At 41.2% G+C, this 27,699-nt stretch overlaps 1 protein-coding gene across 2 annotated transcripts in view; it reads right to left on the bottom strand.

Moving 5' to 3' along the window:
* Positions 1–27,699, bottom strand: part of dnajc1 (DnaJ (Hsp40) homolog, subfamily C, member 1) — a 345,901-nt gene that overhangs the window by 137,177 nt on the left and 181,025 nt on the right. Inside the window, exons 4-5 of one of the 2 annotated variants that reach the window (XM_070881401.1) lie at positions 24,084–24,249; positions 13,969–14,066 (exon numbers count right to left, since the gene is read on the bottom strand). The exons of the other annotated variant lie outside the window; for it this stretch is intronic. Of the exons in view, the coding sequence (XP_070737502.1) occupies positions 13,969–14,066; positions 24,084–24,249 (264 nt within the window). The remainder of the gene's footprint in view (positions 1–13,968; positions 14,067–24,083; positions 24,250–27,699) is intronic. 2 annotated transcript variants of the gene reach the window in all.

Below are 27,699 nucleotides of genomic sequence, written 5' to 3' on the forward strand. Positions count from 1 at the left end.
TGAATGATAGATAAGCTGAACCAAACATCAACACAGAATATAATATGACTGCATTAAGCCAAGTTCAGCAAATTTTCCATTTTACTATCTCAAACTACTTTTAAAATTGGTTTCTTTTACTGGCTAGTTATTTTGAGGATCACTCGGGACAAGTGTAAAATTGAGGGAAAGAGGACTTTACTTTTGAAAAAATAAATTAGATTATACAAGAAATAGTACTGGGTGTAATGCAGTATCACTTCCTGTAATCCTATATTTGCAGATTAATCATTCTTCTTCTCATCAATTTTCTCCTCTCTTCTCCTTAAGGCATCAACACCTTCTTGGGGTATGACTCCATAGTCACCAGTGGCCATTATTCATGTGTAACCCTTGGCAGCAAGTGTCGATAGGCTATACAACTGCAGGGGGTACCACAGCTGAGCCTGATTCTGTCCTCAATCCACGTCCACATAAATGGACTTCAAAAGAGAGGAAATCGGAGCCGACTCAGGTTGAACTCGAGGACTCGGAGGCTAAATGTAGCAGCCTTGCCACCACCGCAACTGAGTTCATCTAAATGAGCTAGGTTTCAAAATCCTGCAAAAATTCACCAAATCATCAGGGAGACCACCAAATTAACTGTTGAAATTTAGCATCATGTTTAAAGTCATACTTCATATACTATGCTGGGATCATAAAAATCAACTGTTTTGTTTATTATTCACCTGATAAGATAGACATTCAGCTATTGTCAAAGGTATGCTTCTGAAACACAGATATGAATTATAAACAGAACTTAAGCCTGGCCTGTGCCCAAGTTAGCTGATCTCAGCCAGGGTACCAATGTGCACTATAACTGGCCCAGGATAGTGGTGAGGAGAAAAAAAAACAGCTCAAATTTTCACTGAACACTATCCTGATGGAAATACTGCAATGCCCCGCCAGCCCTCACTAGGTTCACGTCAAGCCTTGGATTTGGCCGTAATTGTGGCTGTTTGGAGGAGTGCCTAAGGAATCCCAACACATGCAGCAGAGAAATGGAGAAGACTGAAGGGAGAAATCAATACATCCCCTATCCCAGAAAACAGAAGGGACAGACACGAGTGGGAAAGAAAATCATGTGCGAGATTTTTCTATCCTTAAAGTTTGCAAACAAAAGAATACATAAACTCATTACATTTATAAAATCCTTGAAGGGCCGAGAATTTTATTGGAAGTGCCCAGATTGTTATGTGCTCTTTTTAAAAAAATGATTTCTTCTGTTTTTAAATCAAGTGCTAGCTGGTCGTCAGACTACCAATACAGTGGCCACTGTCCATTTTTAATTAAAGAAATTATGCATATGCCAACTGCTGTGAACACAGCATTCACTAACCTGTTTTTTTTTTAATTTAAAAAAACCCTTTTATACCACTGCATGAAGTGGCCACAATGACATTAAGTGTTCCAAAAATGTATTTAATTGCCATCTGAGCAGTTGGCCAAATTATTCACCTTCACCACAATTTAAAAAGCTAAGAAATCAGTGTCAAAGTCCCTTGGAAACCCATCAAAACGATGGGCTTCATCTCGGTCTGCTTTTGTATAATTGCATCATTTACATTAGCAACTGCAAGCTGAATTGTGTGTTGATTCAGTCCCCAGTTGCCGCTATAAACAATGGAGCCATTGGCATCCAAATAGAATACCAACTTACCTAATGTGCTAAAGGGACCCTCTTTCGCGAAAATGGGGCGCAGCATGTGAGGAACTGTACCTGGGATCATGTGGGCCTGGTGCTGCCATCAGCGGTAGCGGCAAGTTTCCTCTGGACAGATATATGGGAACCAGCATCAGACTTGTACAGTTAATTGTTTAATGGGATATGATAACTGGTACACACAGGAATAAAGTTACATGATAATTAATACAAGGGGGAATAAGGCGACAGAGGAGAAAGGAGGGGTGCAGACTGGCAACTGACCCACTGAATCCACTCAGAATGGGCACGACCAATGACAACAGTACAGTACGGTAACTTTAAAAGCTTTAATGTCAGGAAATAAGATCTAAATACTTAGTTAGATTTAACATTTGACCATTAGGTTGCAACTTGACAAATTGCAAGTTAGGGATTTAGCACATGCACTTACATCCCAAACTTGCGGTCCATTTCAAAGTATGCAGTCATACCCACCACAAATTCTGGCCTAATGTATATAGCTCAGCTTTGGCTCAGTATATTGAAGTGAATGTGACTACTTGCAGGCGTGCCTAGGGAATCCTAGCACTGGAATGCAATGTTTTAAGATGAGGGAGGTCAGAATTCAACCTCACGATGCCCCATTAATCCCAACCTCAGCTAGATCTTATGGAGAACACAAAATTGGAGTGAAAATAAAAAAAAGTTACAAGGCAAATCTTTTTTTTAAAGATCTTCCACAAATTATACTCATATGTTTTCACTTGTCCACTAAATCATTCTTTTAGCTTAAATAAAATCAAACCATGTAAAATACTCAAGTTTAGTTACAGCACTCATCAGAAAATACTGCCTTTATACTTCATGCTTGTTATTTTTGCCAATTCTAATGGGAATTACTGTAGAAAACTCGATAAAGTAAAAAAACATGAATAAAGTATTGGATTTAACTTTATAAACACTCAGTTGAATACTTAAAACAAATTTGAATTGCAAGTGAAACACATGCAAAATAATTAAGAAAATGGAAATTTCTGAATTAAGATTTCACCAAACAAATTTGACAGTATAAATCTCAAAAAGCAGGATATGAAGCTACTGAAACCAAAAGCTTAACCCTACAGGCTGAGATTGTGGACAAAACTGTTGGGTTGGAACAGGAAAACTCACAGACCAACTTGAGAATGAGGTACCACATAGTTTGATTACTATGCCTCTTCCCATTCAAGCTGTTTATCAGGTTCTCCGATTACCTTGACTAAAGACACTGCCCATTTCAGTGGCATTCAAACATGTTGAAAACCTGATCAGTCCAAGCAAACCAGTGAACGGGTAAGCGAGCAGGCAGAAGAGAGTGAGCAGGTGGGCAGAAGAGAGTGAGCCAGAAAAGAAAGGGGAGGAGAAATGGAAGAGGGAGGAAGAAAGGGTGGAAAGCAGAAGAGGGGCAAAAGAAGAAGGTAAGGAAATCAAGTGGAAGTATTCACAAGGTGAAGACGGAGAATAATCATGGGAATTGAATTGTGTTGGGATCAGAACAGTCTGTAGGATTCAAAGCTGGAATGTCTTTAGGGATGGCTTTGTTCTGGTAGCACTTGTTGCTGGGTGAAGAGGGCTGTGGCATGGAATTAGTCACAAGATGGGGAGTGGGGCATCAAGATCATGCGTGGGTACCTAGAGAAGGGGTGAAAAGACTGCGGAGTGGTCTGGGATGGAGTTCACGGTCTTCTTGACACTGATTGAGACCATGCATTTTAGCTACCTATGCTGCATCACTTCCTATCATTGCCCAACCAAGCGAAATCCCCTAGACGCCCCTTGCTCTAGTTTTTCTCCCATCTCCTCTCATGACATCTCCAAGCTTAACTTGTCCATGAACCCCACCACTACTCCCTCGACCCCATTCCCAATAAAACTGTTGACCACATAACTTCCTTTTTTGGTCAGCTTCCACATTTATACTGACGACACCCAGTTCTAACTCTCCACCACTTCTATATTGTCTGTTGGCCTGATTGTCCAACATCCAGTCTTGCATGAACTGCAAATTCCACCAGTTAAATATCAAGATGGCCAAACCGTTATCTGTGGCCCTTGTCACAAACTATGTCCCTTGCCACAAAACTGTCCCTTCTTCACCGATTCCATTCCACTGCTCGGCCACTGATGCAGGTTAAACCAGATTGTTAGCAACCTTGGTGGTCTTATTAGACACCAAGCTGAGTTTCCTCTCCTCCCAAGGATAAGCCACTTCCACCATCGTAACATCACCTGTCTGCCTCATCCCATCTGCAGCTGAAACCCTCATCTACACCTTTGTCACCTCCAGACTCGACTATTCCAATGCACTCCTGTCTAGCCTCCCATACACCACACTCTGAACTTAAAGCTCATTCAAAATTCTCCTGCCTGCATCCTATTTGAAACTGCCCCACTCATTCATCACACCTGCTTTTGGCAGCTTACACTGGCTCCTGGGCCCACAAGGCCTCAAATTTAAAATCCTAAAGCTGGATTTACCGGTCCTTTGCGCTCCGGGGCGAAAGGCGTCGAAGTCTCCAGCGCCCCACCGCAATCCTCCGGCAGGTTTTGCGGCGGCGCTGAGCAGCACTGCCGGGAAGAGCTGTGCCAGGTGCGCAACGCACTTGGTTGCAACACCGGCGCGAGTTGTCCGCCCACAACGACCACCTTGGAAATCAGAGTGGTCCAGCCATGCCGGCGGCAGAGAGGAAGGTAAAAGTAATACAAAAGTGCGTGCGAATGCTTTTTGTTTTAATTTTTTGTGCGATTTGAGTTGCAGTGACTTGGGCAATGTTTTAGAAATGTTTGTGGGGTGTTTTTTTTTTTATAAAAGGTTCTCTCCCCAGGCCTCTCTCAGAGCACTCACATCCCAGCTCTTTAGCTCGGGAGTTTCCCATCCTTGCGCCACGAGAGGTGTACAATGCCTCCCTTAGCACTACGTCCCCCGACGCAGTGCCCAGATGCCCAAACCTATATAATAAAGTGCAAAATATTCCCGGCCGCCTACTTTTCCTGCCGCCGCCATTATCGCCCCGAAAACAGAAAAGATCAAAATTCCAGCCTCTGGTGTTTAAAATCCTTTCCTGGCGTCACCCCTCCCCATCTCTGCAAACTCTTCCAGCCGTACAACATATAAGTTGTAAGACTGGGAGCAGAAAGTTACAAAATTATGGCAGATCAGTTAGATGTAGGGGATGGTGAGGTCATCCACTTCGGAACGGAGAAAGAACAATCATAATATTTTTCAATGATTGGAGATTAAATGGAATTTAGGTCCCATGTACACAAATCACTAAAAGCCAGTGCTGGAGTACAAAAAGTAATCAAAAGTGCTCATAGAATGTTGCCCATTATCTCAAGAGAGTTTCAATATAAAAATTGAGGAAGTGATACTTTAGTTGTACAAAACCTTGGTCAGATCCATCTGGCATACTGCATTCAGTGTTGGGCATCAAAACTCAGAATGGATGGATACATTGGCCTTCGAGGGGATACAGTGCAGATTCAGGGCTTAAAAGATTAAATTATGAGGACAGGTTGTATAAACTCAATTGTATTCTCTTGTTTTGAAGATTGCAGGGTGATCCAAGAGATGTTTAAAATAATAAGAGGGTTTCAATAGAGTAGATACTGAAAAGCTATTTCCCCTGCTGGGGGAAGCCAGAACTAAGGAGCAGAATCGCAAAATTAGAGCTAGGCCGATCAGGAGTGAAATTAGGAAGCATATTTGGATTGTCCACTCCGGTTACTATGGAATCCCCCAAACACACTTTTCCTGTAACCGTGGCTTCCTGTGTATTCCTCCCTCTATTTCTGTCAAACCAGTGGCAAGCGTGCCTTCAGCCATCTGGACCCCATGCTCTGGAATTCCCTCTCTACATCCCTCTCAACCTTCATCGCCTCCTTAAAACCACACCTCTGATCAAGCTTTTGGTTACCTCTCCTAATATTCTCTTTGTTGATTCAGCGCCCATATTTATTTTTGAAGCGACTCAAGATGCTTTTCTACGTTAACGCCACTATATAAATAAAAGCTGTTGATATTGTATGCAAGTATTCTGGATGCATTGTAAGGGGGCTGGGTTTGCTTGCGCTGAGGGGCAGCATGGAGCACCATACTTCTCCAACAAATTGGTTTTGGACTTTCAATTCCAAACAAACTGAAGAATGAATCTTATATCAGCAACATGCCAGTGCAAAAGCTCACCTCTGACTAAGAACATAAGAAATAGAAGGAGTAGGCCACCTGGCCTCACGAGCCGGCTCCGCCATTTAATAAGATCATGGCTGATCTGATCATGCACTCAGCTCCACTTCCCTGCGCGCTCCCCATAACCCTTTATTACCTTAACATTCAAAAATCTGTCTATCTCCCCCTTAAATATATTCAAAGACACAGCCTCCACAGCTCTCTGGGACAGAGAATTCCATAGATTTACAAGTCTCAGAAGAAATTCCTCCTCATATCAGTTTTAAATGGGCAGCCGCTTATTCAGAGACTATGTTCCCTAGTTTTAGTTTCCCCGATGAGTGGAAATATCCTCTCTGCTTCCACCTTGTCTAACCCCTCATTATCTTATATGTTTCGATAAGATCACCTCTCATTCTTCTGAACTCCAATGCGTATAGGCCCAACCTACTCAACCCATCTTCATTAGTCAATCCCCTCATCTCCAGAATCAACCTAGTGAACCTTCTCTGAACAGCCTCCAATGCAAGTATATCCTTCCTTAAATATGAGACCAAAACTGTACACAGTACTCCAGATGTGGCCTCACCTACTACGATAAGCCAGACTATCTTGGACAGAGACATCTCACTGACCCAGGCATCAACAGCAACCCATCTCTTTAGTCATTATGTATCACAGCATCATCCTTATTTTGCGTCACTGCAACTAGTTATTATTAAAAGTAATTTATATCGCTGAACCTAGCAATCATCTTAGATACAAAAAACAGACCTGTGATATTACAGCATTCTATTTCAGTTTGTCGTGCAAAGATAATTTCATATTCAGCCAGTATTGATTTCAAGTACAGTTGTTTTATTTTTTTTAATAAAGGATAGTGTTAAATCCAAGGAAGAGGCATATAAATTGGCCAGAAAAAGCAGCAAACCTGAGGACTGGGAGAATTTTGTAATACAGCAGAGGAGGACAAAGGGTTTAATTAGGAGAGGGAAAATAGATTGAGAGGAAGCTTGCCGGGAACATAAAAACTGACTGCAAAAGCTTCTATAGATAGGTGAAGAGAAAAAGATTAGTGAAAACAAACATAGGTACCTTGCAGTCAGATTCAGGTGAATTTATAATGGGGAACAAAGAAATGGCAGACCAGTTAAACAAATACTTTGGTCCTGTTTTCACGAAGGAAGACACAAATAGCCTTTTGGAAATACATGGGGACCGAGGATCTAGTGAGAAGGAGGAACTGAAGGACATCCTTATAAAGCGGGAAATTGTGTTAGGCAAATTGATGGGATTGAAGGCTGAATAATCCACGGAGCCTGATAGTCTGCATCCCAGAGTACTTAAGGAAGTGGCCATAGAAATAGTGGAGGCATTGGTGATCAATTTCCAACAGTCCTTCGACTCTGGATCAGTTCCTATGGACTGGAGGGTAGCTAATGTAACACCACTGTTTAAAAAAGGAGGGAGAGAGAAAACGGGTAATTATAGACCAGTTAACCTGACATTAGTAGTGGGGAAAATGTTGGAATCAATTATTAAAGATGAAATAGCAGCATATTTGGAAAGCAGTGACAGGATCGGTCCAAGTCAGCATGAATTTATGAAGGGGAAACCATACTTGACAAATCTTCTGGAATTTTTTTGAGGATGTAACTAGTAGAGTGGACAAGGGAGAACCAGTGGATGTGGTGTATTTGGACTTTCAAAATGCTTTTGACATTGACCAAGGTGTCAGTAGTTACCAAGTTCCATGCATCCGCAGCTGCCCATATGGCATCTTTAACAGAGAAACCTTTTATTCACATGCATTCACAACACTAAACAAACACCTCATATATTCATTCAAAGTTCCTTGGTCCATTGCCTGTAACAGTGATGTAACATTTGGAGATAAGTAGATTCCATGGACATTATCCTTTACTAAAAGTTCAGCATCAGGATGTGCTGAGCAATTGTCGAGCAGCAAGTATATTTTGCAGTTTTCTTCAAGGTCAGCTTCCGTGCAATGAGCACATGCCTTCGGGACAAAATCCTTCTCAAACCAGTTCAGAAAGATTACCCTGGTTACCCATGCTTTCTTAAAGGCATAATAATGCACTGGCAATTCTCACGCCCTTGAAACATCTTGGACGTTGGCTTCTCCCAACGACCATAAGCTTACATGTGTGTGTCCCAGCTGCATTTTCAGCAGCAAGCACAGTCAATCTATCTTTGGCGTCTTTTACACCTGTTGGTTACGATTCTTCTGCTGTTGCTAATGTCTTTCTTGGTACGTAGAGCCAAAACAGGGGTGTCTCGTCGGCATTGTACATTTGCTCAGCTGCAAAGTTTTCATCAGCAATTAGTTTGATAAACTCGTCTATATCATTTTCAGCTGCCTCATGACCTGCTGAGGCTTTATCACCACATACTTTAAATTGCCTGATGCCATGACGCTTTTTAAATTTGGCTAGCCAACTAGAAGAGTACTCTAGTGGACTTTCAATCCCCAGTTCTGCATGGAATATCTTAGCTTGTTGCACCACCATTGGGCCACACAAAAGAACCTTTTCACGTCTCCTCTGTCGCCACCACTCCATCAATGCTCGATCCAAATCATCACATTTGGGCTTATGCATAGTTTTTCTCTTACTCATTTCCTTCTGAATATCACTTTCTGCATAAAACTTCATGATCTGTTCTTTCTGTTTTCTGGTATCATAAATGGTGGAGATTCCAACACCATACTCATTGCTCAATCTTCTCACTGAAGCACCTCTATCTAATCTGTGGAGTAACTCCACTTTCTTGGCAATTGGCAATGAACTATGCTTCCTCTTTGCTTTACCTGTATTCGGGTATCTGTTGGCCTTTTCGACATGGTTGCAATGGCAAACAACACAAATTCACAATCTGTATCTGTGCAGACCTTTAAATCGGGAAAAACACCACAGCAATTGAGTCAGGTTGGATGGGGTCTGATCAAGAGGTGTGCGTGGGTCAGGTGGCCCTAAAATGTACCGATCTTTCTTTAATGTCACTAATTCATTTAGCAAAATGCTGATTTTACAACTGCATGTACCTGTATTTTTATTAAAATCATGAAAACTTCAAATGGCAAAATTCACGGCTCGGGTCACACGTCGGTTAGGCTCGGGTCACATGTGGGTGAGGTCAGGTTGGCTCGGTTCGGGGTCATGGGGCATTGCGATCGCGGGAACAGATTCCGGATGACTACGCTGTACCTGTATTTTCTAATATGCCGTTTAATGGTGAGTGTTGAGCAGTTATGATCACTGAAAAACATGTCCGGCTTTTGGACGACTATTTTGTATTGCGGCGTTGAAAATATACAGTATATGCGCTGTTTAAAAAAAATGGCCGGATTTCAGAACATTTTTCAAAGTTCACACGAACCTTCCATGGATTAGCGTGATGTCCGGATTTCAGAACATTCCGGAGTTTGGAACTCCGGATTTAGGTGGTCGGATTTTAATGGCATGGAATTTGCGGTCAGTAGCGAGACGATGCGCTCGCCGCAGACCTCGACAAAAGCTGCCCACAAGGACCTAGCCATCTCTGACGTGAATTTCAGCTCTCACGACGTTAATTTCATGCTGTCGTTCAGTCTAAGGGATCTCCAGCTTCCAACAGTGATACTATCAAGCTGGCCTAGCAGCCAATCCCATTGAAGAATTCTCACAGACTGCAAACCAGTAAGTAAAATACGCTAATTTTCCTTCACTTAATTTTAGGGAGCAAAATAAAGATTGGGACACACACATGGAATTAAGGTAGAAGCTGAAATATCAAACTTAAAACAAAACTAAATTACATTTTTAAAAATTTAATTTAAAAAACAGGTAATTTAAAAAAAAAAGTTATATTCCACAAATATAAGATTAGGTTTTCAGGACCAGAAAGGTTGCTCAGCAGTATGAATCAGTACGCCATTAAAATCATACCCTATTGTCACTAAACTGCTGACCACCCAACTTCCTTTATTGGCTCCCATGTTAGACAACATCGTAAACGGTTCTCTCTCCTCAGGTACTCTCCCTCTCTCCTTCAAATCTGCTGTCATCACCCATCTCATCAAAACACCAACCCTTGACCCCCACTTTCCTTGCTAGCTATCGCCCCATCTCCAACCTCCCTTTCCTGTCCAAAGTACTTGAATGTATTGTCGCCTCCCAAATCCATGACCATCTTTCCCTGAATTCAGTGTTTGAATCCCTTCAATCTGGTTTTCGCCCCTGCCACAGTACTGAAACGGCTTTCATCAAAGTCACAAATGACATCCTTTATGACTGTGACAAAGATAATCTAACCCTTTTTGTCCTTCTGGACCTGACTACATCCCCTTTGACACAGTCGACCACTCCATCCACCTCCAAAGCCTCTCCACCATCATCCACCTAGATGGAACTGCACTCGCCTGGTTCCATTCTTATCTATCCAATTGTAGCCAAAATTCTCCTGCAATGGCTTTTCTTCCCACTCCCGCATCGTTACCTCTGGTGTCCCCCAAGGATCTATCCTTGGCCCCCGCCTATTTCTCCTCTCTATGCTGCCCCTTGGCGATATCATCCGAAAACAGAGTCAGTTTTCACATGTACACTGACGATATCCAGCTCTACCTCTCCACCACTTCTCTCGACCCCTGCTTGGTATCTAAATTGTCAGATTGCTTGTCCCGACATCCAGTACTGAATGAGCAGAAATTTTCTCCAATAAAATATTGGGAAGACCGAAGCCATTATCTTTGGTCCCCGCCACAAACTGCGTTTCCTAACCACTGACTCCATCCCTCTCCTTAGCATCAATCTGAGGGTGAAAAAGACTGTCCGCAACCTAGGTGTCATATTTGATCCTGAAATGAGTTTCTGGCCACATATCCGCAGCATAACCAAAACCGGCTTTTTCCACCTCCGTAACAGTGCCCGTCTCCGCCACTGCCTCAGCTCTTCTGCTACTAAAACCCTCATTCATGCCTTAGTTACCTCTAGACTTGACTACTCCAACTCACACCTGGCTGGCCTCCCACATTCTACATTACATAAACTTGAGGACATCCAAAACTCAGCAGCCTGTGTCCGAACTCGCACCAAGTCACGATCACCCATCACCCGTGTGCTTTCTGACCTACATTGGCTGCCGGTTAAACAACGCCTCTATTTCAAAATTCTCATCCTGGTTTACAAATCACTCCATGGCCTTGTCCCGCCCTATCGCCGTAATCTTTTTCAGCTCACAACCAGACAAGATATCGGCGCTCCTCAAATTCTGCCCTTTTGAACATCCCTCATTATAACTGCTCAACCATCGGCGGCCGTGCCTTCAGCTGTTTGGGCTCTAAGCTCTGGAACTCCCTCCCTAAACCTCTCTGCCTCGCTACCTGTCTTTCCTCCTTTAAAGACACTCCTTAAAATCTACCTCTTTAACCAAGCTTTTGGTCATCTGCCTTAATTTCTTCTTTTGTGGCTCCATGTCAAATTTATTTATTTGTCTTAAAACACTCCAGTGAAGCGCCTTGGGACGTTTTACTACGTTAAAGGCGCTATATAAATAAAAGTTATTAAAAACCCAGTTACACATCAAACAAGGCTCAACTTTTGCATTTTTTTTTAAATAAAGAGAGAAACATTACAGGGTAAAAGCTTAAATTCTCATCAGTTCTCAAAGATTGCCGGCTCCAGGGAGTTCAACAGCGCACCCTATGGAGAAGTATAGAATCACTGACAGCAACTTCTGGAATCCAGTGTTTATCTACGCTTGCACCAGCTCCAGATGTTGCTGTCAGTTTCAGAGGAGTAACGACAGTGAATGCTGACAGTTTCACCATCCTTACCACCGCAATATTCGCAATATTATTTTCTTCAATTTGTGTGAGGCAAATTGATGACATACTCTGAGTACACGCAATCATACGGCCTTTGAAATTGACTAAGTACGGGTTTTCCGCATGCGCTAAATCCCAAACTTGCAAGCTGTTAAAGTTACAACTCGACAGATGATCTACACCGATGGGGAAATACTCATTGTTGCCGCTAATTGCCCACCGACTGCCCAACAATTACGGAAGAAAATGTAATGGTTACTGAAAGCTGGCGCAGGAGCCTGTCCCACTGCAAAAGGAACCACCCTTCCGTTCTTTTTGAAGTTAGTTGTGATGATTAATGAAGCCACGTTAATGGTGAAAATAGTAAGAGCTAGCATCCAGCCAGAATCATCACTTTAAAAGTTGGCAACTGTGATTAAAGACTATTGTAAGGCTGTAAATCCCCTTCAGACGTAGTTCAGCAATTGCTAAAATGCTTTAAGGAGTGTATTTAAAAAAATTTACTACAAGTTTTTTTCATTTTAGACAGGAATATAATTTGATATCTTGAATAAAATTTACAGTAATAGTTTTACTTAATGAAAAGAATACATCAATTTGCATTCTCCCTATTCTTCCCCATTATATTTAAAAGCACCCTCCTTTCTCTGCTGTCACCTTATTCTGTAACTTCATTCCCGTGTACCAGTATTCCATTGAACAATTAACTGTAAAAGCTGGTGCTCATATCTTTCAAGAGGAAACTCAGCGCTTCCACTGATGGGGTCATGTGGGCTTGGTGCTCCAAAGTATGCTTCCACATACGATGCGCCCCTGGGATCCGTGGGCCATTATGCTGCCGTCGAGTACGCAGCATGAGAGAGCAAGTTCCCGAAGGAGGGTCCCCATCAGGTAAGGTCGTGTTCTATTCAGATGCCAGCAGCATACTCCTTAGGTACGCTGCCGACCGCCAAATCTGCCCCTGTATTTTTGCACATCTGCAGGCAAGAGGATAGGCCGACAAACTGTTCCCAGGTCTGTGCCACTGCTGTTCTAACCAACCATTAGGAGGTACCAAAAACAAGTCTGGGGCAACTCATCGATTTTCATTCCCTCCAGGCACAGAAGTGGCTAGTTTTTGTTCATCACTTTCCTGTAACACTGCAGTGATCAGTAACTTGTTATTCAAGGAATGCAGGCACAAACCCTGGAGCTAATCATCCAATAAGGTTTTGTAACTATCTGACTCCAGTACTAAAATAGAGATTTAAAAGCATCAGAATTGCACAATGGATAAGCAACTTAACAGTGTAACATTAGTTTTCTTTAAAATAAAAACATATGAGGCTGAAGATTACTGTAAGCGATATTAGCAGTAAATATTTAACATGTGCCTCTGGCATTCCTTAGTCGGCTATTTTAATCCTTAAAATAAATGGATTAACATGGTCAGCAAAAATACTAGGTTAATAGATCATGGAAAGGGAAGGAGAAAAATAGTGTGACGGTACTCAATGTTCTGCTTTTAAGGCTTTGATATTATTTAACATACATATTTCTACTTTTGTAAAATAAACTTTCTACTTTAAGATCTTTATTATATCCATATATTTTGGTACTCACATCTTTACTGATTTCTTTGTTTATTTCCTGCTGGGAACTTTTACAGTTCTTGAAATCTTTTACCAGTGATCAGGTTAAGCCACGAAGAATAGCAAGGAGTTTATTAGTTTGGGGGGGTGGGGGGGAGGGGTGGAGGGAAGGAGTGTTCCCACACATGGATTTGAATTGTTAAGTAGTTTAAATTGTTTGAATTTTTACTGACTGGCAAAAAAGAACTCTTTCAGGAAACAACCAGGTAGGCTTGCAAGAAGGATCAGTGGGTCATGAACTAGAGGACAGCAGACATGATATATGGAAACAGAGAACATCTGATGTGGAAGCTGAGGAGGCCCAGCAACGTGGGGAGTAGAGACAAGGAAAGGTCACATCAGCAAAAATGGATTAGGCGAAAATGACACTATCCAGAAGGATTTTTGTCAGTCCCCAAGATCTCCAACTATACCTTCATCATGAAACTAACTCACCCCAGCTCCTGAAATGACATCAGAACATCTGAAATTATCAATATAAAACTGCAATTTTTAAAATATGTACGGATTTATTTTTAATTAGTTTGCTTTTTCAGTTATAAATAACTAATTGTCATAATGATTTACTGTTAACTGTTAAAACAAGTTAAGAGCATTCAAGAAATTTTATAACCAAACTACATCAAGTATTTTGCAATGATACCTCTCATTTTTCTCAGGAGCACCAGCTTTCCCTTCATCCATAGTCTTCCCACTTGCTTTTTTCTTTTTCTCTCGCTTCTTTCTGCTAAGAAGGTCATCCTGAAAAGAAAGAGAAACGAGGTTACAGGTGACTGCTAAAATAATTTTTGTGCAGGCTGCTGCTACAAGTATCTGAATAACAAATGTCAGCTGCTTCTGTGCAAACTCGTGTGAGGTTTCGCATTGAACAAAATCATCTAACAATATCATCTGTTGCCATAGTATCAAATTCAGCTTCACAAATATAAATGGCTAAAGACCAGCTATATCAGTCAGTCATGTGCATTTCCATAGCAATCAATGTCTTCTAGAAGTTGAAACCATTCAACTCTTCTCCCCCCTCTTTCCCTCCTCTGCCGCCACACCCCCACCCCCCCTCCCACCCCCACCCAACTTCAGGAGTCACCAGGTTAAGCACAATGTTAACAGTAGACAAAGGCAAAATCACATTTGCAGGAATCTGTAAAAAAAAAATTGTAATTTTGCAGCTGGGTAAGTGATTAATATCTGTTCTATGCAAGATGAGAGAACAAAAATCCATGGAATGACAGAGATAAATACTCCAGGGGGTGCACTTTGGCTGTCTATTCAAAATATTTCAGTTAAAATTGATCCAAGAGCAAGTATCAAGAATAGTTACCACAATTAAAAACAGTTTAACTGAAACTGTTCCGTTACTAATTGAATCAAGGTTAGATCTACATTCGTGAACCAACTGATGCTAAATACTACTGTACAAATTATTAAGTTACTCTGCATGTGTAATGCTTCAATGTCATTAGACAATCTTTAGAACACCAACAGATTTATCTTCATTTGAGTTCTAAATACTATATAGAGGGAGATGGGTTTCTAAATACAACTGAGCAATTATCTAAAAGAAGAAGAATGCTCTCTTATTAATCGTATTACATTAAAATTTCCTGCTCATAGTTTTGGAAAATAGGTGAATTGTTAGTCCTAGAATTTGGTATTTCAAATTATGAGAAATAATTTTGATAGTGAACAGAAAACAGTTGTCATCCAAAAGAGGGCTCTATTTATTTGTGTAGCTATACTGCACCGATTGACTTTACTCAGGTATGATTTTAAAGAGTGGTTTTCCAGTGGCATATCTGCACTACTTTTAAATTGTGGGATGGGTAATATTCTACTTATCAGTCTATACATCAATGAAATGTTTAATGCTAGTAAAGAGCTGCTGTCCTGCAACTCAGTTAATCTGCCATTACATTGCATACTTTGTGCATCTGTGAAGCGGGAACACTTTGCAGAAACACAATATATAATTATTCTGATCTCAAAAGAATCACTGATTTTAAATAGAAATTTTAAAAATTACTCAGAGCAACAAATATTTTAACCTTTGCACTGTACTGGATAGGTGCAGTCAGGCTCCTGGAGTGTACACTCAAATCAACAGAATAGTTTCCTCGACACATTTTTTACATTAAATAAATAGATAGATCCCATTTGTGATTTGGACGAGCATCCAAAGCTAGTTCGCAATCAATGAAAACCTAACTTTTTGATACTTCCTGCCACACTAAATATTACCAGTAGGAGTTAGAAGGTAGCAAGCAAACAGGTTTCCAAAGTTATTTTTTTTTTAAATGGCTAGGATAGGAACAAACTTTAATTGCAGTAAAAATATTAAAAATCAAAGAGGAGAATTGGAGAACGAATAGGACAATAGGACAAGCAAAATTGAAGTTTTAAAATTAAGTTTTTATTCAAAATTGTGTTGGTGTTTATTTTGCTAGCTTAAATTTGCTGCTGTAATAAAACAACACTCAACATGTGAATTTTTATTATTATAATTAGTATTTATTTTGGTGCAATGGTGCTTAAGCAACCAGTCAAGCCTCGGGAACTGAACATTTTAGTCAAATTACGGACATTGGCAAGAATAATCATCAATAAAGCATTTCAAAAATTATTTTCTTTCACAATTTTTAAAATGGGTTTCTCCCATCTCATTAGTTAAATTGAAAGATTCCCAAATACATCACTCCAATACACCAAAATATGGCAATATAGAATGCTGACAAGAACATGGTTTCACAATAAGATTTTGTTCCAACTTGCAGCAGGCAGTATTTTTAGAATCTCGTTGAAGGTGGGAACTGGGGAATGGATACAGACATTCTGATGATGCAGGACTCCCAAGCCAAATGGAACAATATAAAAATGGTATATTTAAATTGTAGTCTTTAAATGTAATATCTTTCTACTCGAGGGAATAGGGATCAACATAGCCTTTGTTTAACTATTCTTTACTAATGAGTAATGAGCCAGATTTAGTTAACATCCCAACAGTGCATGAACATTTATCTAATAGCAATCATAACATGATCGAATTCAACGTAGTGTTTGAAAGAGAGAAACACGAAACAGATACGAAGGTTCAAGATTTAGGTAAGGCTGACTTCAATGCGATGAGACAGAGACTGTCCACAGTAAACTGTGTAAATCTGTAAAACGACAGAAGATCAGTGGGAGATGTTCAAAAAAGAATTTAATGTGATACAGAACCAGTTTATACCCCCGAGGGGCAAAAGCTCTACTTGCCAAAAAAAAAGTCATGAACGAGTAAGAGGTAAGGGACAACATAAAACTAAAAGAAAAAGCATACAAAAATGCAAAGACCAACACAGAACCTGGCGAGTGGGAGAGATACAAAGAATAATAAAAGGTGACAAAACAGATAGTAAGAGCTACAAAAAGGGAGTATGAAAAGAAACTTGCAAGGGATGCCAAAATATAGACACATTTTTTTACAATTATATTAGAAAAAATGTGGGCCCCTTGAAAACTATTAACGGTGATAAAATAAGGAAATGGCAGACATGTTGAATAATTACTTTGCATCAGTATTTACAGCAGGGGAAGAGGATAGCGTGCCGGATATCCCATGGAAACGAATATTGAATTTGGGACAGGGACTCACCAAAATTAATGTCAGCAAACCAACAGGAATGAAGAAAATATTGGCACCAAAGAGTGATAAAATCCCAGGACGAGATAGTTTCCATTCCAGGGATTTAAAGAAAGTAGGTGAGAACATTGCAGATGCCCAAACTATAATCTGCCAAAGTTCCCTCAAGTCGGGAACCATTCCTTTAGATTGGAAAATTGCACATGTCACTCTGCTACTTCAGAAAGATGAGAGAAGAAAACCAGCGAATTATAGACCAGTTAGCCTAACATCTGTTGTCAGGAAATTACTAGAGTCTATAATTAAGGATAGAGTGACGAAACACCTTGAAAATTTTCAACTGATGAGAGAGAGCCAGCATGGATTTGTAAAAGGGTAGGTTATGCCTGATGAACCTGATAAAATTTTTTGAAGAGATGACTAAAGTAGTGGAGAGGGGAATGTCTATGGATGTTATTTATATGGACTTCCAGAAGGCATTTGATAAAGTCCCTCATAAGAGACTGTCAGCTAAAGTTGAAGCTCATGGAATTGAAGGCAAATTATTGACCTGGTTAAGAAAATGGTTGAGTGGCAGGAGAGAGAGTAGGGATAATGGCCAGGTGCTTTTATTGGCAAGATATGACCAGTGGTGTCCTGCAAGGATCTGTGTTGGAGCCGCAACTATTCACCGTATTTATTGACGACTTAGAGGAAGGGATAGAAAGCCACATATCCAAGTTTGGCAATGACACAAAGATAGGCAACATTGTAAGCAGGTTAGATGGAAGCATACAATTACAAAGAGAAATTAATAGATTAAGCGATTGGCCAAAACTGTGGTAAATGGATTTCAATGTAAGCAAAGGTGAGGTCATCCACTTTGGACTTAAAAGGATAGAACAGAGTACAGGTATTTTCTAAATGATGAAAAACTAAAAACAGTGGAGGTCCAAAGAAACTTAGGGGTCTATGTACATAGATCATTAAAATGTCCTGGACAGGTACAGAAAATAATCAAAAAGGCTAATGGAATGCTGGCCTTTATATCTAGAGGACTGGAATACAAGGGGGTAGAAGTTATGCTACAGCTATACAAAGCCCTGGTTAGGCCACACCTGTAGAACTGCGAGCAGTCCAGGACACCATATCTTAGGAAGGATATATTGGCCTTGGAGGGAGTGTAGCATAGATTTACTAGAATGATACTCGGACTCAAAGGTTAAATTAAAAAGGAGAGATTATACAAAGTATGATTATACAAAAGCAAATTACTGCAGAAGCTGGAATCTGAAATAAAAACAGAAAATGCTGAAAATCTCAGCGGGTCAGGCAGAGAGAAAAACAGAGTTAATGTTTCAGGTCGATGATCCTTCCATCAGAACAGAAAAGTAGGGTTGTATTGCCTGGAATTTAGAGGATTAATGGGGAATTTGATCGAAGTTTTCAAGATATTAAGAGTAACTGATAACAAAGAAAGAGAAACTATTTCCCCAATCCAGGACAGGGGGTATAATCTAAAAATTAGAGCCAGGCCTTTCAGGAGTGAAGTTAGGAAACCCTTCTACACACAGAGTGTAGAGGTTTGGAACTCTCTTCTGCAAACAGCAATTGATGCAGGTCAATTGTTAAGGTGAAATCTGAGATTGATAGATTTTTGTTAACCAAAAGGTATAAAGGGATATGGGGATATGGAGTTAGGTCACAGAATAGCTATGATCTCATTGAATAGTGAATCAGACTCAGGGGGCTAAATGGCCTGTTCCTATGTATTGTGTAGTACAACTTATGAAATCAATTCACAAAGGAGGCCAATAAACAATGCACAAAAAACAGTTGAGCTAAGAGATTTCACATAAAAGTGATATGGTACATAGCAATCAGCATGCACGATTCACTAGATTCTAATGCCTTTTATCTTTCAGTAACTAATACTCTGGTTTATACATATGAATTTATGATAATTCTGATTCCTGCCTAGAATTCACTAATTAATTTGTTAAGTTTGAGTCAATCATACTAACTGGCAATATGTTGTTTCAGTTGTGGTAGTGATGCACAGTGGGGCTATGCATCAACACAATCTGGAAATCTCAGCTACTTGTAGCCAAATCTGCATGACATTGGAACAAATCCCACTGCCATGTAATTTGAGATAGTTATACCCTGTACACAGTATTTTTGTAGAATTAGTATTCAGAACTAGTCCAGTACAAAAAGGGAAATATTAACTATAGTATTAGCAAATGATAATCTTCATAACATCTTTTCAACAGTTTCAACTACAAATAAAAGATTACATAAATTTACAGTTCCCTTGAAAATATCACAGTACCAGTTTAGCCTTGGTTCTTCTTTATAGAAACATAGAAAATAGATGCAGGAGTAGACCATTCGGCCCTTCGAGCCTGCACCGCCATTCAATGAGTTCATGACTGAACATACAACTTTAGTACCCCATTCCTGTTTTCTCACCATACCCCTTGATCCCCCTTGTATTAAGAACTCCTTTTTGAATATATTTAGTGAATTGGCCTCAACAACTTTTTGTGGTAGAGAATTCCACAGGTTCACCACTCTCTGGGTGAAGAAGTTTCTCCTCATCTCGGTCCTAAATGGCTTACCCCTTATCCTTGGACTGTGACCCCTGGTTCTGGACTTCCCCCAACATTGGGAACATTCCTCCTGCATCTAACCTCTCTAAACCAGTCAGAATTTTAAACATTTCTATGAGATCCCCTATCATTCTTCTGAACTCCAGTGAATACAAGCTCAGTTGATCCAGTCTTTCTTGATAGGTCAGTCCCGCCATCCCGGGAATCAGTTTGGTGAACCTTCGCTGCACTCCCTCAATAGCAAGAATGTCCTTCCTCAAGTTAGGAGACCAAAACTGTACACAATACTCTAGGTGTGGCCTCACCAAGGCCCTGTACAACTGTAGTAACACCTCCCTGCCCCTGTACTCAAATCCCCTCGTTATGAAGGCCAACATGCCATTTGCTTTCTTAACTGCCTGCTGTACCTGCATGCAAACCTTCAATGACTGATATACCATGACACCCAGGTCTCGTTGCACCTCCCCTTTTCCTAATCTGTCACCATTCAGATAATAGTCTGTGTCTCTGTTTTTACCACCAAAGTGGATAACATCACATTTATCCACATTAAACTTCATCTGCCATACATTTGCCCACTCACCTAACCTATCCAAGTCACTCTGCAGCCTCATAGCATCCTCCTCGCAGCTCACACTGCCACCCAACTTAGTGTCATCCACAAATTTGGAGATACTACATTTAATCTCCTCGTCTAAATCATTAATGTACAATGTAATTAGCTGGGGCCCGAGCACAGAACCTTGCGGTACCCCACTAGTCACTGCTTGCCAAAAGTACCCATTTACTCCTACTCTTTGCTTCCTGTCTGACAACCAGTTCCCAATCCACGTCAGCACACTACCCCCAATCCCATGTGCTTTAACTTTGCACATTAATCTCATGTGGGACCTTGTCGAAAGCCTTCTGAAAGTCCAAATACACCACATCAACTGGTTCTCCCTTGTCCACTCTACTGGAAACATCCTCAAAAAATTCCAGAAGCTTTGTCAAGCATGATTTCCCTTTCACAAATCCATGCTGACTTGGACCTATCATGTCAACTCTTTCCAAATGCGCTGCTATGACATCCTTAATAATTGATTCCATCATTTTACCCACTACCGATGTCTGGCTGACCGGTCTATAATTCCGTGTTTTTTCTCTCCCTCCTTTTTTAAAAAGTGGGGTTACATTGGCTACCCTCCACTCCATAGGAACTGATCCAGAGTCTATGGAATGTTGGAAAATGACTGTCAATGCATCCGCTATTTCCAAGGCCACCTCCTTAAGTACTCTGGGATGCAGACCATCACGCCCTGGGGATTTATCGGCCTTCAATTTCCCCAACACAATTTCCCGACTAATAAGGATTTCCCTCAGTTCCTCCTTCTTACTAGACCCTCTGACCCCTTTTATATCCGGAAGGTTGTTTGTGTCCTCCTTAGTGAATACCGAACCAAAGTACTTGTTCAATTGGTCTGCCATTTCTTTGTTCCCCGTTATGACTTCCCCTGATTCTGACAGTAGTTTGTCTTTACTAACCTTTTTCTCTTTACATATCAAAAGAAGCTTTTGCAGTACATTTTAATATTCCCTGCAAGCTTCCTCTCATACTCTATTTTCCCTGCCCTAATCAAACCCTTTGTCCTCCTCTGCTGAGTTCTAAATTTCTCCCAGTCCCTGGGTTCGCTGCTATTTCAGGCCAATTTGTATGCCACTTCCTTGGCTTCAATGCTATCCCTGATTTCCCTTGATAGCCTTGGTTGAGCCACCTTCCCTTTTTTATTTTTACGCCAGACAGGGATGTACAATTGTTGTAGTTCATCCATGCGGTCTCTAAATGTCTGCCATTGCCCATCCACTGTCAACCCCTTAAGTATCATTCGCCAATCTTTCCTAGCCAATTCATGCCTCATACCTTCAAAGTTACCCTTCTAAGTTCTGGACCATGGTCTCTGAATTAACTGTTTCATTCTCCATCCTAATGTAGAATTCCACCATATTATGGTCACTCTTCCCCAAGGGGCCTCACACAACGAGATTGATAATTAATCCTCTCTCATTACACAACATCCAGTTTAAGATGGCCTCCCCACCAGTTGGTTCCTTGACATATTGGTCTAGAAAACCATCCCTTCTGCACTCCAGGAAATCCTCCTCCACCGTATTGCTTCCAGTTTGGTTAGCCCAATCTATGTGCATATTAAAGTCACCCATTATAACTGCTGCACCTTTATTGCATGCACCCCTAATTTCCTGTTTGATGCCCTCCCCAACATCACTACTACTGTTTGAAGGTCTGTACACAACTCCCACCAACATTTTTTGCCCTTTGGTGTTTTGCAGCTCTACCCATATAGATTCCACATCATCCAAGCTAATGTCCTTCCTAACTATTGCATTAATCTCCTCTTTAACCAGTAATGTTACCCCACCTCCTTTTCCTTTTATTCTATCCTTCCTGAATGTTGAATACCCTTGGATGTTGAGTTCCCAGCCCTGATCATCCTGGAGCCACGTCTCTGTAATCCCAATTACATCATATTTGTTAACATCTATTTGCACAGTTAATTCATCCACCTTATTATGGATACTCCTCGCATTGAGGCACAGAGCCTTCAGGTTTGTCTTTTTAAACACACCTTGCCCCTTTAGAATTTTGCTGTAATGTGGCCCTTTTTGTTTTTTGCCTTGGGATTCTCTGTCTTCCACTTTTACTATTCTCCTTTCTATCTTTTGCCTGTGTCTCCCTCTTGTTTCCCTCTGCCTCCCTGCATACCCCTGCCATATTAGTTTAACTCCTCCCCAACAGCATTAGCAAACACTCCTCCGAGGACATTGGTTCCAGTCCTGCCCAGGTGCAGACTGTCTGGTTTGTACTGGTCCCACCTCCCCCAGAACCGGTTCCAATGCCCCAGGAATTTGAATCTCTCCCTACTGCACCACTGCTCAAGCCACGTATTCATCTGAGCTATCCTGCAATTCCTACTCTGACTAGCACGTGGCACTGGTAGCAATCCCGAGATTACTACTTTTGAGGTCCTACTTTTTAAATTTAGCTCCGAGCTCCTTAAATTCGTCTCATAGGACCTCATCCCGTTTTTTACCTATATCATTGGTACCAATGTGCACCACAACAACTGACTGTTCTCCCTCCCGTTTCAGAATGTCCTGCACCCGCTCCGAGACATCCTTGACCCTTGCACTAGGGAGGCAACATACCATCCTAGAGTCTCGGTTGCGGCCGCAGAAACGCCTATCTATTCCCCTTACAATTGAATCCCCTATCGCTATCGCTCTCCCATGCTTTTTCCTGCCCTCCTGTGCAGCAGAGCCAGGCACGGTGCCATGAACTTGGCTGCTGCTGCCCTCCCCTGATGAGTCATCCCCCTCAACAGTACTCAAAGCGGTGTATCTGTTTTGCAGGGGGATGATCGCAGGGGACCCCTGCACTACCTTCCTTGCACTGCTCTTCCTGTTGGTCTTCCATTCCCTATCTGGCTGTCGACCCTTTACCTGCGGTAAGACCAACTCGCTACACGTGCTGTTCACGTCATTCTCAGCATCGTGGATGCTCCAGAATGAATCCACCTTCAGCTCCAATTCCGCAACGCAGTCCATCAGGAGCTGGAGATGGATACACTTCCCGCAGACGTATGCTCCTCCTGTACTATGTGGGAACTCAGGGACACCGGAAGTGTCCCTGAGTTCCCACATAGTACAGAAGGAGCATATCACGTGTCCGAGCTCTCCTGCCATGACTTAATTTGATACACTTAATTTGGCAACAACAATGATAAATAGGTAGCAACTCATGTAGGGTGCACATCAACAGGTGCCAGCACTCTGCCAGTACCTTACCTAAGTTGCCATGTGTACGTCTGGATAACTACTGCCTGAAGGGAGCTCAGAAACTTCACAGTCAAGCTTGATCTTGTTCTCATCCAACATCTATACACACGACTAGCTGAGGTTGCTGAACAGAAACCAGAATGAGAACCCTGGGCAATTTTTTCCCAAAAGCAACTTTACAGTGGGGATCAGCTAACCCAGCACAGATCAAGGAACAGGTCTGGAACCTTTTTGGTCTGGGTCAGTATACACCATGTGGAATGACTAATCAAGTCATATGAAAATCATTGGTACCTTTCCTGAACCACAATATTTGATAGTATCACTATTTTAAGCTGAATAGTTTTCTTTTCCCATTTTATAAATTCTTGCCTAACCTCGATCAGTTTATAATTATTCAATCGATCAGGTTGCGACATAGAAAAATGCAAAAACACACACATACATGCACAGACTATAAGTTGTCAAAATTCAACAAAATGTGCAATTCTAGATGGAACTCTGTAAATAAGAATATTCATCCACTGCAACAACATTCTGCAATGTATATTAATATAAACATATAAACTTGGATATTTAACAATGGAAAATTATCCATGGAGGTTGGGTAGGGTAACAGTTTACAAATGCAGATTTATTATCCTTAGAATATTAACATTGTAAAAGCAAATAATATTTTTCCTCAAAACAACATGATCCACATCAACTTACCAGTTGTTTCTCAAAGTAAATTGACCAAACCACAGCGTAATGGCCCACAGTCAGAATAATGAAAAGCAGCAGTGAAAGCTCCACATTACTCATCTTTCTCACTCGCCTGTAGTAGAAAACAGGCTGTCGCCAATCTGGCAGGCCATTTTCCAAAACCTCATCATACCTGAAAACAGGATAAATAAAATACAATCTAAATAAGCTGCAGAGAATCACGCATTAAAAAAATTATCATCCCTTCATGAATGACTGTTTCATAATTTGACAATTGCTGAATACTCAAGTTTTTAACCATAAATTGAAAAGTTGAACTTTGCATACTACAATGTCTCTGTGAAAAGAAATTTAATCCAAGAATGAAAACTAACATTTAAGAAATTGCTCTGCATGTTACCTTTGATCCAACAACTAGTTTCCCTATGGCAGAAATAGTTTTTGCTGCATCAATGTACTACTTTTATGCATGTTAGGGATTATTTCCAGAGGGATTGAATTGAAAAGTAGGGAAGTTATGCTAAACTAGTATCGAACCTTGGTTAGACCACAGTTAGAGCACAGCATGCAGTTCTGACCACCATATTATAAAAAGGATATACAGGCACTGCAGAGGGTGCAGAGAAGATTTACAAGGATGATACCAAAAATGCGCTGCTATATATATCAGGAAAGGATGAACAGGCTGGATCTCTTTTCTCTTGAAAAAAAGCGGCTGAGGGGTGACCTAATAAGACGTTTTTTAAATTCTGAAAGGCTTTGATAGAATGGGCCCAAATTTCCCGAACCTCTTTTTCTGGTGCCCTCACTTGAGCTGCGCTGCTTTTGTCCGCCTCCAAGCACACCGAAAAAAGACCTCCGTGTTTTGGCCGCTCCCCAGCCTCTCCTCCGTCGTGGCGCAGTGTGGCCCAATGGATTGGGGGCAGAGTCAGGTCCCGGCGCTCCTCTGCAAATGCACGCTAGAGTCTGCGAGCATGTGCAGTAGCTCCTGACAGGCCGTTTCTGCAAACGCTCGCTGCAGGCTGTGTTTGAGGGGCTGAAACACGCCATCCCTAGCCCTGGCCAAATGGACTCCCTAATCAGCAGCCCGCTGCGTTCCCCAAGGTAGGACTTCTATTTTTTATTTGTTATTTACTGATTGATTTTGGTGCTTTAGGTGCAGAGTTCCTTCTATTTTTTTTTGTGTGTGTGTTATTTATTGATTGCTTATTACTTTGGTCTTGGTGCTTTAGGGGCAGGGTTCCTTATATTTTATTTGTTAACTAATTGCTTATTACTTCTTGTGCTTTGTTTGGTGCTTGGTGGTGCTTTAAATGTAGTTACTTGCGCTGATTCCTTAACTATAAGTAAGGTCACTCTGTGCAGACAAAAGTGGACACATACGCTGCCTTAGTTAGTTTAGTACAACTTTTTTCTGGCCAAATTGGCATAAATGGCTGGGAACGCCCCCTTTTGGAAAAAAAACTGACCTAACAAAAAACCTAACTAACTCACTTACACAGACGCACATTAAATGACCATATTTGCAACTAAAAAGATACACCAGAAAAATCAAGTTACACCAAAAAGAAGTGCAACTCATGGGGAAATTTGGGCCCAGTGTTTCCACTTGTGGGGAAGAACATAACTAGAGGCCATCAATATAAAAGTTAGTAACCAAGAAATCCAATAGGGAATTCAGAAGAAACTTCTTTACACAAAGAGTGGTGAGAATGTGGAACATGCTATCAAAGGGAGTGGTTGAAGCGAATAGTCTAGATACATTTAAGGGGAGTCTGGACAAGCATATGAGGGAGCTGGGAATAGAGGGTTATGCTGATATATTTAGATGAGGAAAGTCAGGAGGAGGCTCGAGTGGACAAGTTGGGCCAAGTGGTTGGTTTCTGGTCCGTATGTAATCCTATGTTAATAGCTACATTTAAGGCGCGTTTTGTCAATGTCATGCAAAACACACAAAATAGGGAACAGTGTAATCCTCATTTTATTTCACAAGTGAAGAAAGCCCCATAACTCTCAGAAGACATGGTTAAAGCATTATGTCAAAAGGACAAACAAAACTGAGACGCCTCTGGTTTCTGTGTATACTGAAGTACAAGTAAAATATGGAATACTTTAAAATTAAATAGCAGCATGGTGTTGAATGTGCTGCTCCACCGAATGGCAAACTGTGCTCCGGTATTTGCCCTTTATGTGCAGTGCTTGGTTCATGAGGACGACTATTGTTAAAATATGTGCAACACCATTGGCCCATGCACTTCCTAGTGGCTAAATGAAGAGCAGCATCAGTCAATATCTTGGAGTAAGTCACCTACCCATTCTTTTGTCCAGGATGATGGAAGAAACACCTTAAAAAGTTGTTTTTGTTTTAAAATCTGATACAGAAATATTAAAGCCAGATAATATCACTACCAGACCTCCCATGGCATTACAAAGTGAGTCAGAGTATTTGCTTTTTTATAAATTACAGGCACGGATGGGACACAGTGCTTTGCAATATACTTGATCGTCCATAACATTGTACGTAGACAAAAAAAGTCTCTCCCTGTAACTGTCTCCGCCCCTCTGTATGTTTCCATTGGCGATGTGGCTTTCATAAATATTCCTTTACTGATGCACATGTTACATTTTCAAGGCACAAAATATGCAGGAAGACAAGAGGCAACATATACTAGGGTTTGAGGTGGAGGGCAGGAGAGTCTGTCAAAGTGGTACTGCAACTTTGAGTGAAGGTGGAACTGTATCAGGCTGGGGGGGGGGGGGGCGGGGTGGTGGGGGTTAAAAAGCCCTCAAGGAGTAGGATGGGTCATGGAAGTACTCTGGGTGGATGCACTTAAGAGGACATGGTTCAATATATGGGGCGTGGCGGGGGGTGGAGGTAAAGAGGGTAGTAGTTAGCATCAATGGCAACAGCGGGAAGATGAGCAGTTGAAAGCACAGGGGTGTAGCTGCCAGGAGAGATGAGGTTTGGAAGCTGGTACTATTAGCAAAGATCTAGAATGAAACAGAAGTGCTGCGCAGGAGAACAATGGAGCTGTTGTTATCAGAGCACAGCAGTCAGTAACACTGGCAAAAACAAAAGTCATCAGGCGATATACAAATGACAGAGGTGGCCAAGCTGAAGAAATGGTGCTGATCTGATCGGGTGGAAAGTAGAGAGAGGGAAGCAAGCACAATTTGGCCACCAGTTCTATTGGAAGGGGCCATGGGTGGGGGACACCTAATTTACTTGCAACATATTGGGCCGAATTTTACTATTATCACTGGATTTTACGGTTAACAGCAAGCACCGTTATTAAAGTGTAAATCGAACAGCAAAGTCCGGCTACCGCACATAGGCATTTAAATGCAGAAATCTGGAAATTGCTGTCCGACTTTCCTGCTCCTCCAGAAGCTGCACTATACCGGCATCTCATCAGCAGCCTAGGCATTGAAATGCATGGAATGGACATATAAATATAAATATATCTCTACATTCCATGCATTTCAATGTCTAGTCAGTTGCCGAGATACAAGTATAGATAAATATATACATATATATTTATATTTATGAGCACACACACAAAAATGTATATATTTATATATATATATATATACACACAAATATATATGTATATATTTATCT

This window comes from Pristiophorus japonicus, chromosome 5 (assembly GCF_044704955.1).
Source record: "Pristiophorus japonicus isolate sPriJap1 chromosome 5, sPriJap1.hap1, whole genome shotgun sequence".
NCBI lineage: Eukaryota > Metazoa > Chordata > Chondrichthyes > Pristiophoridae > Pristiophorus > Pristiophorus japonicus.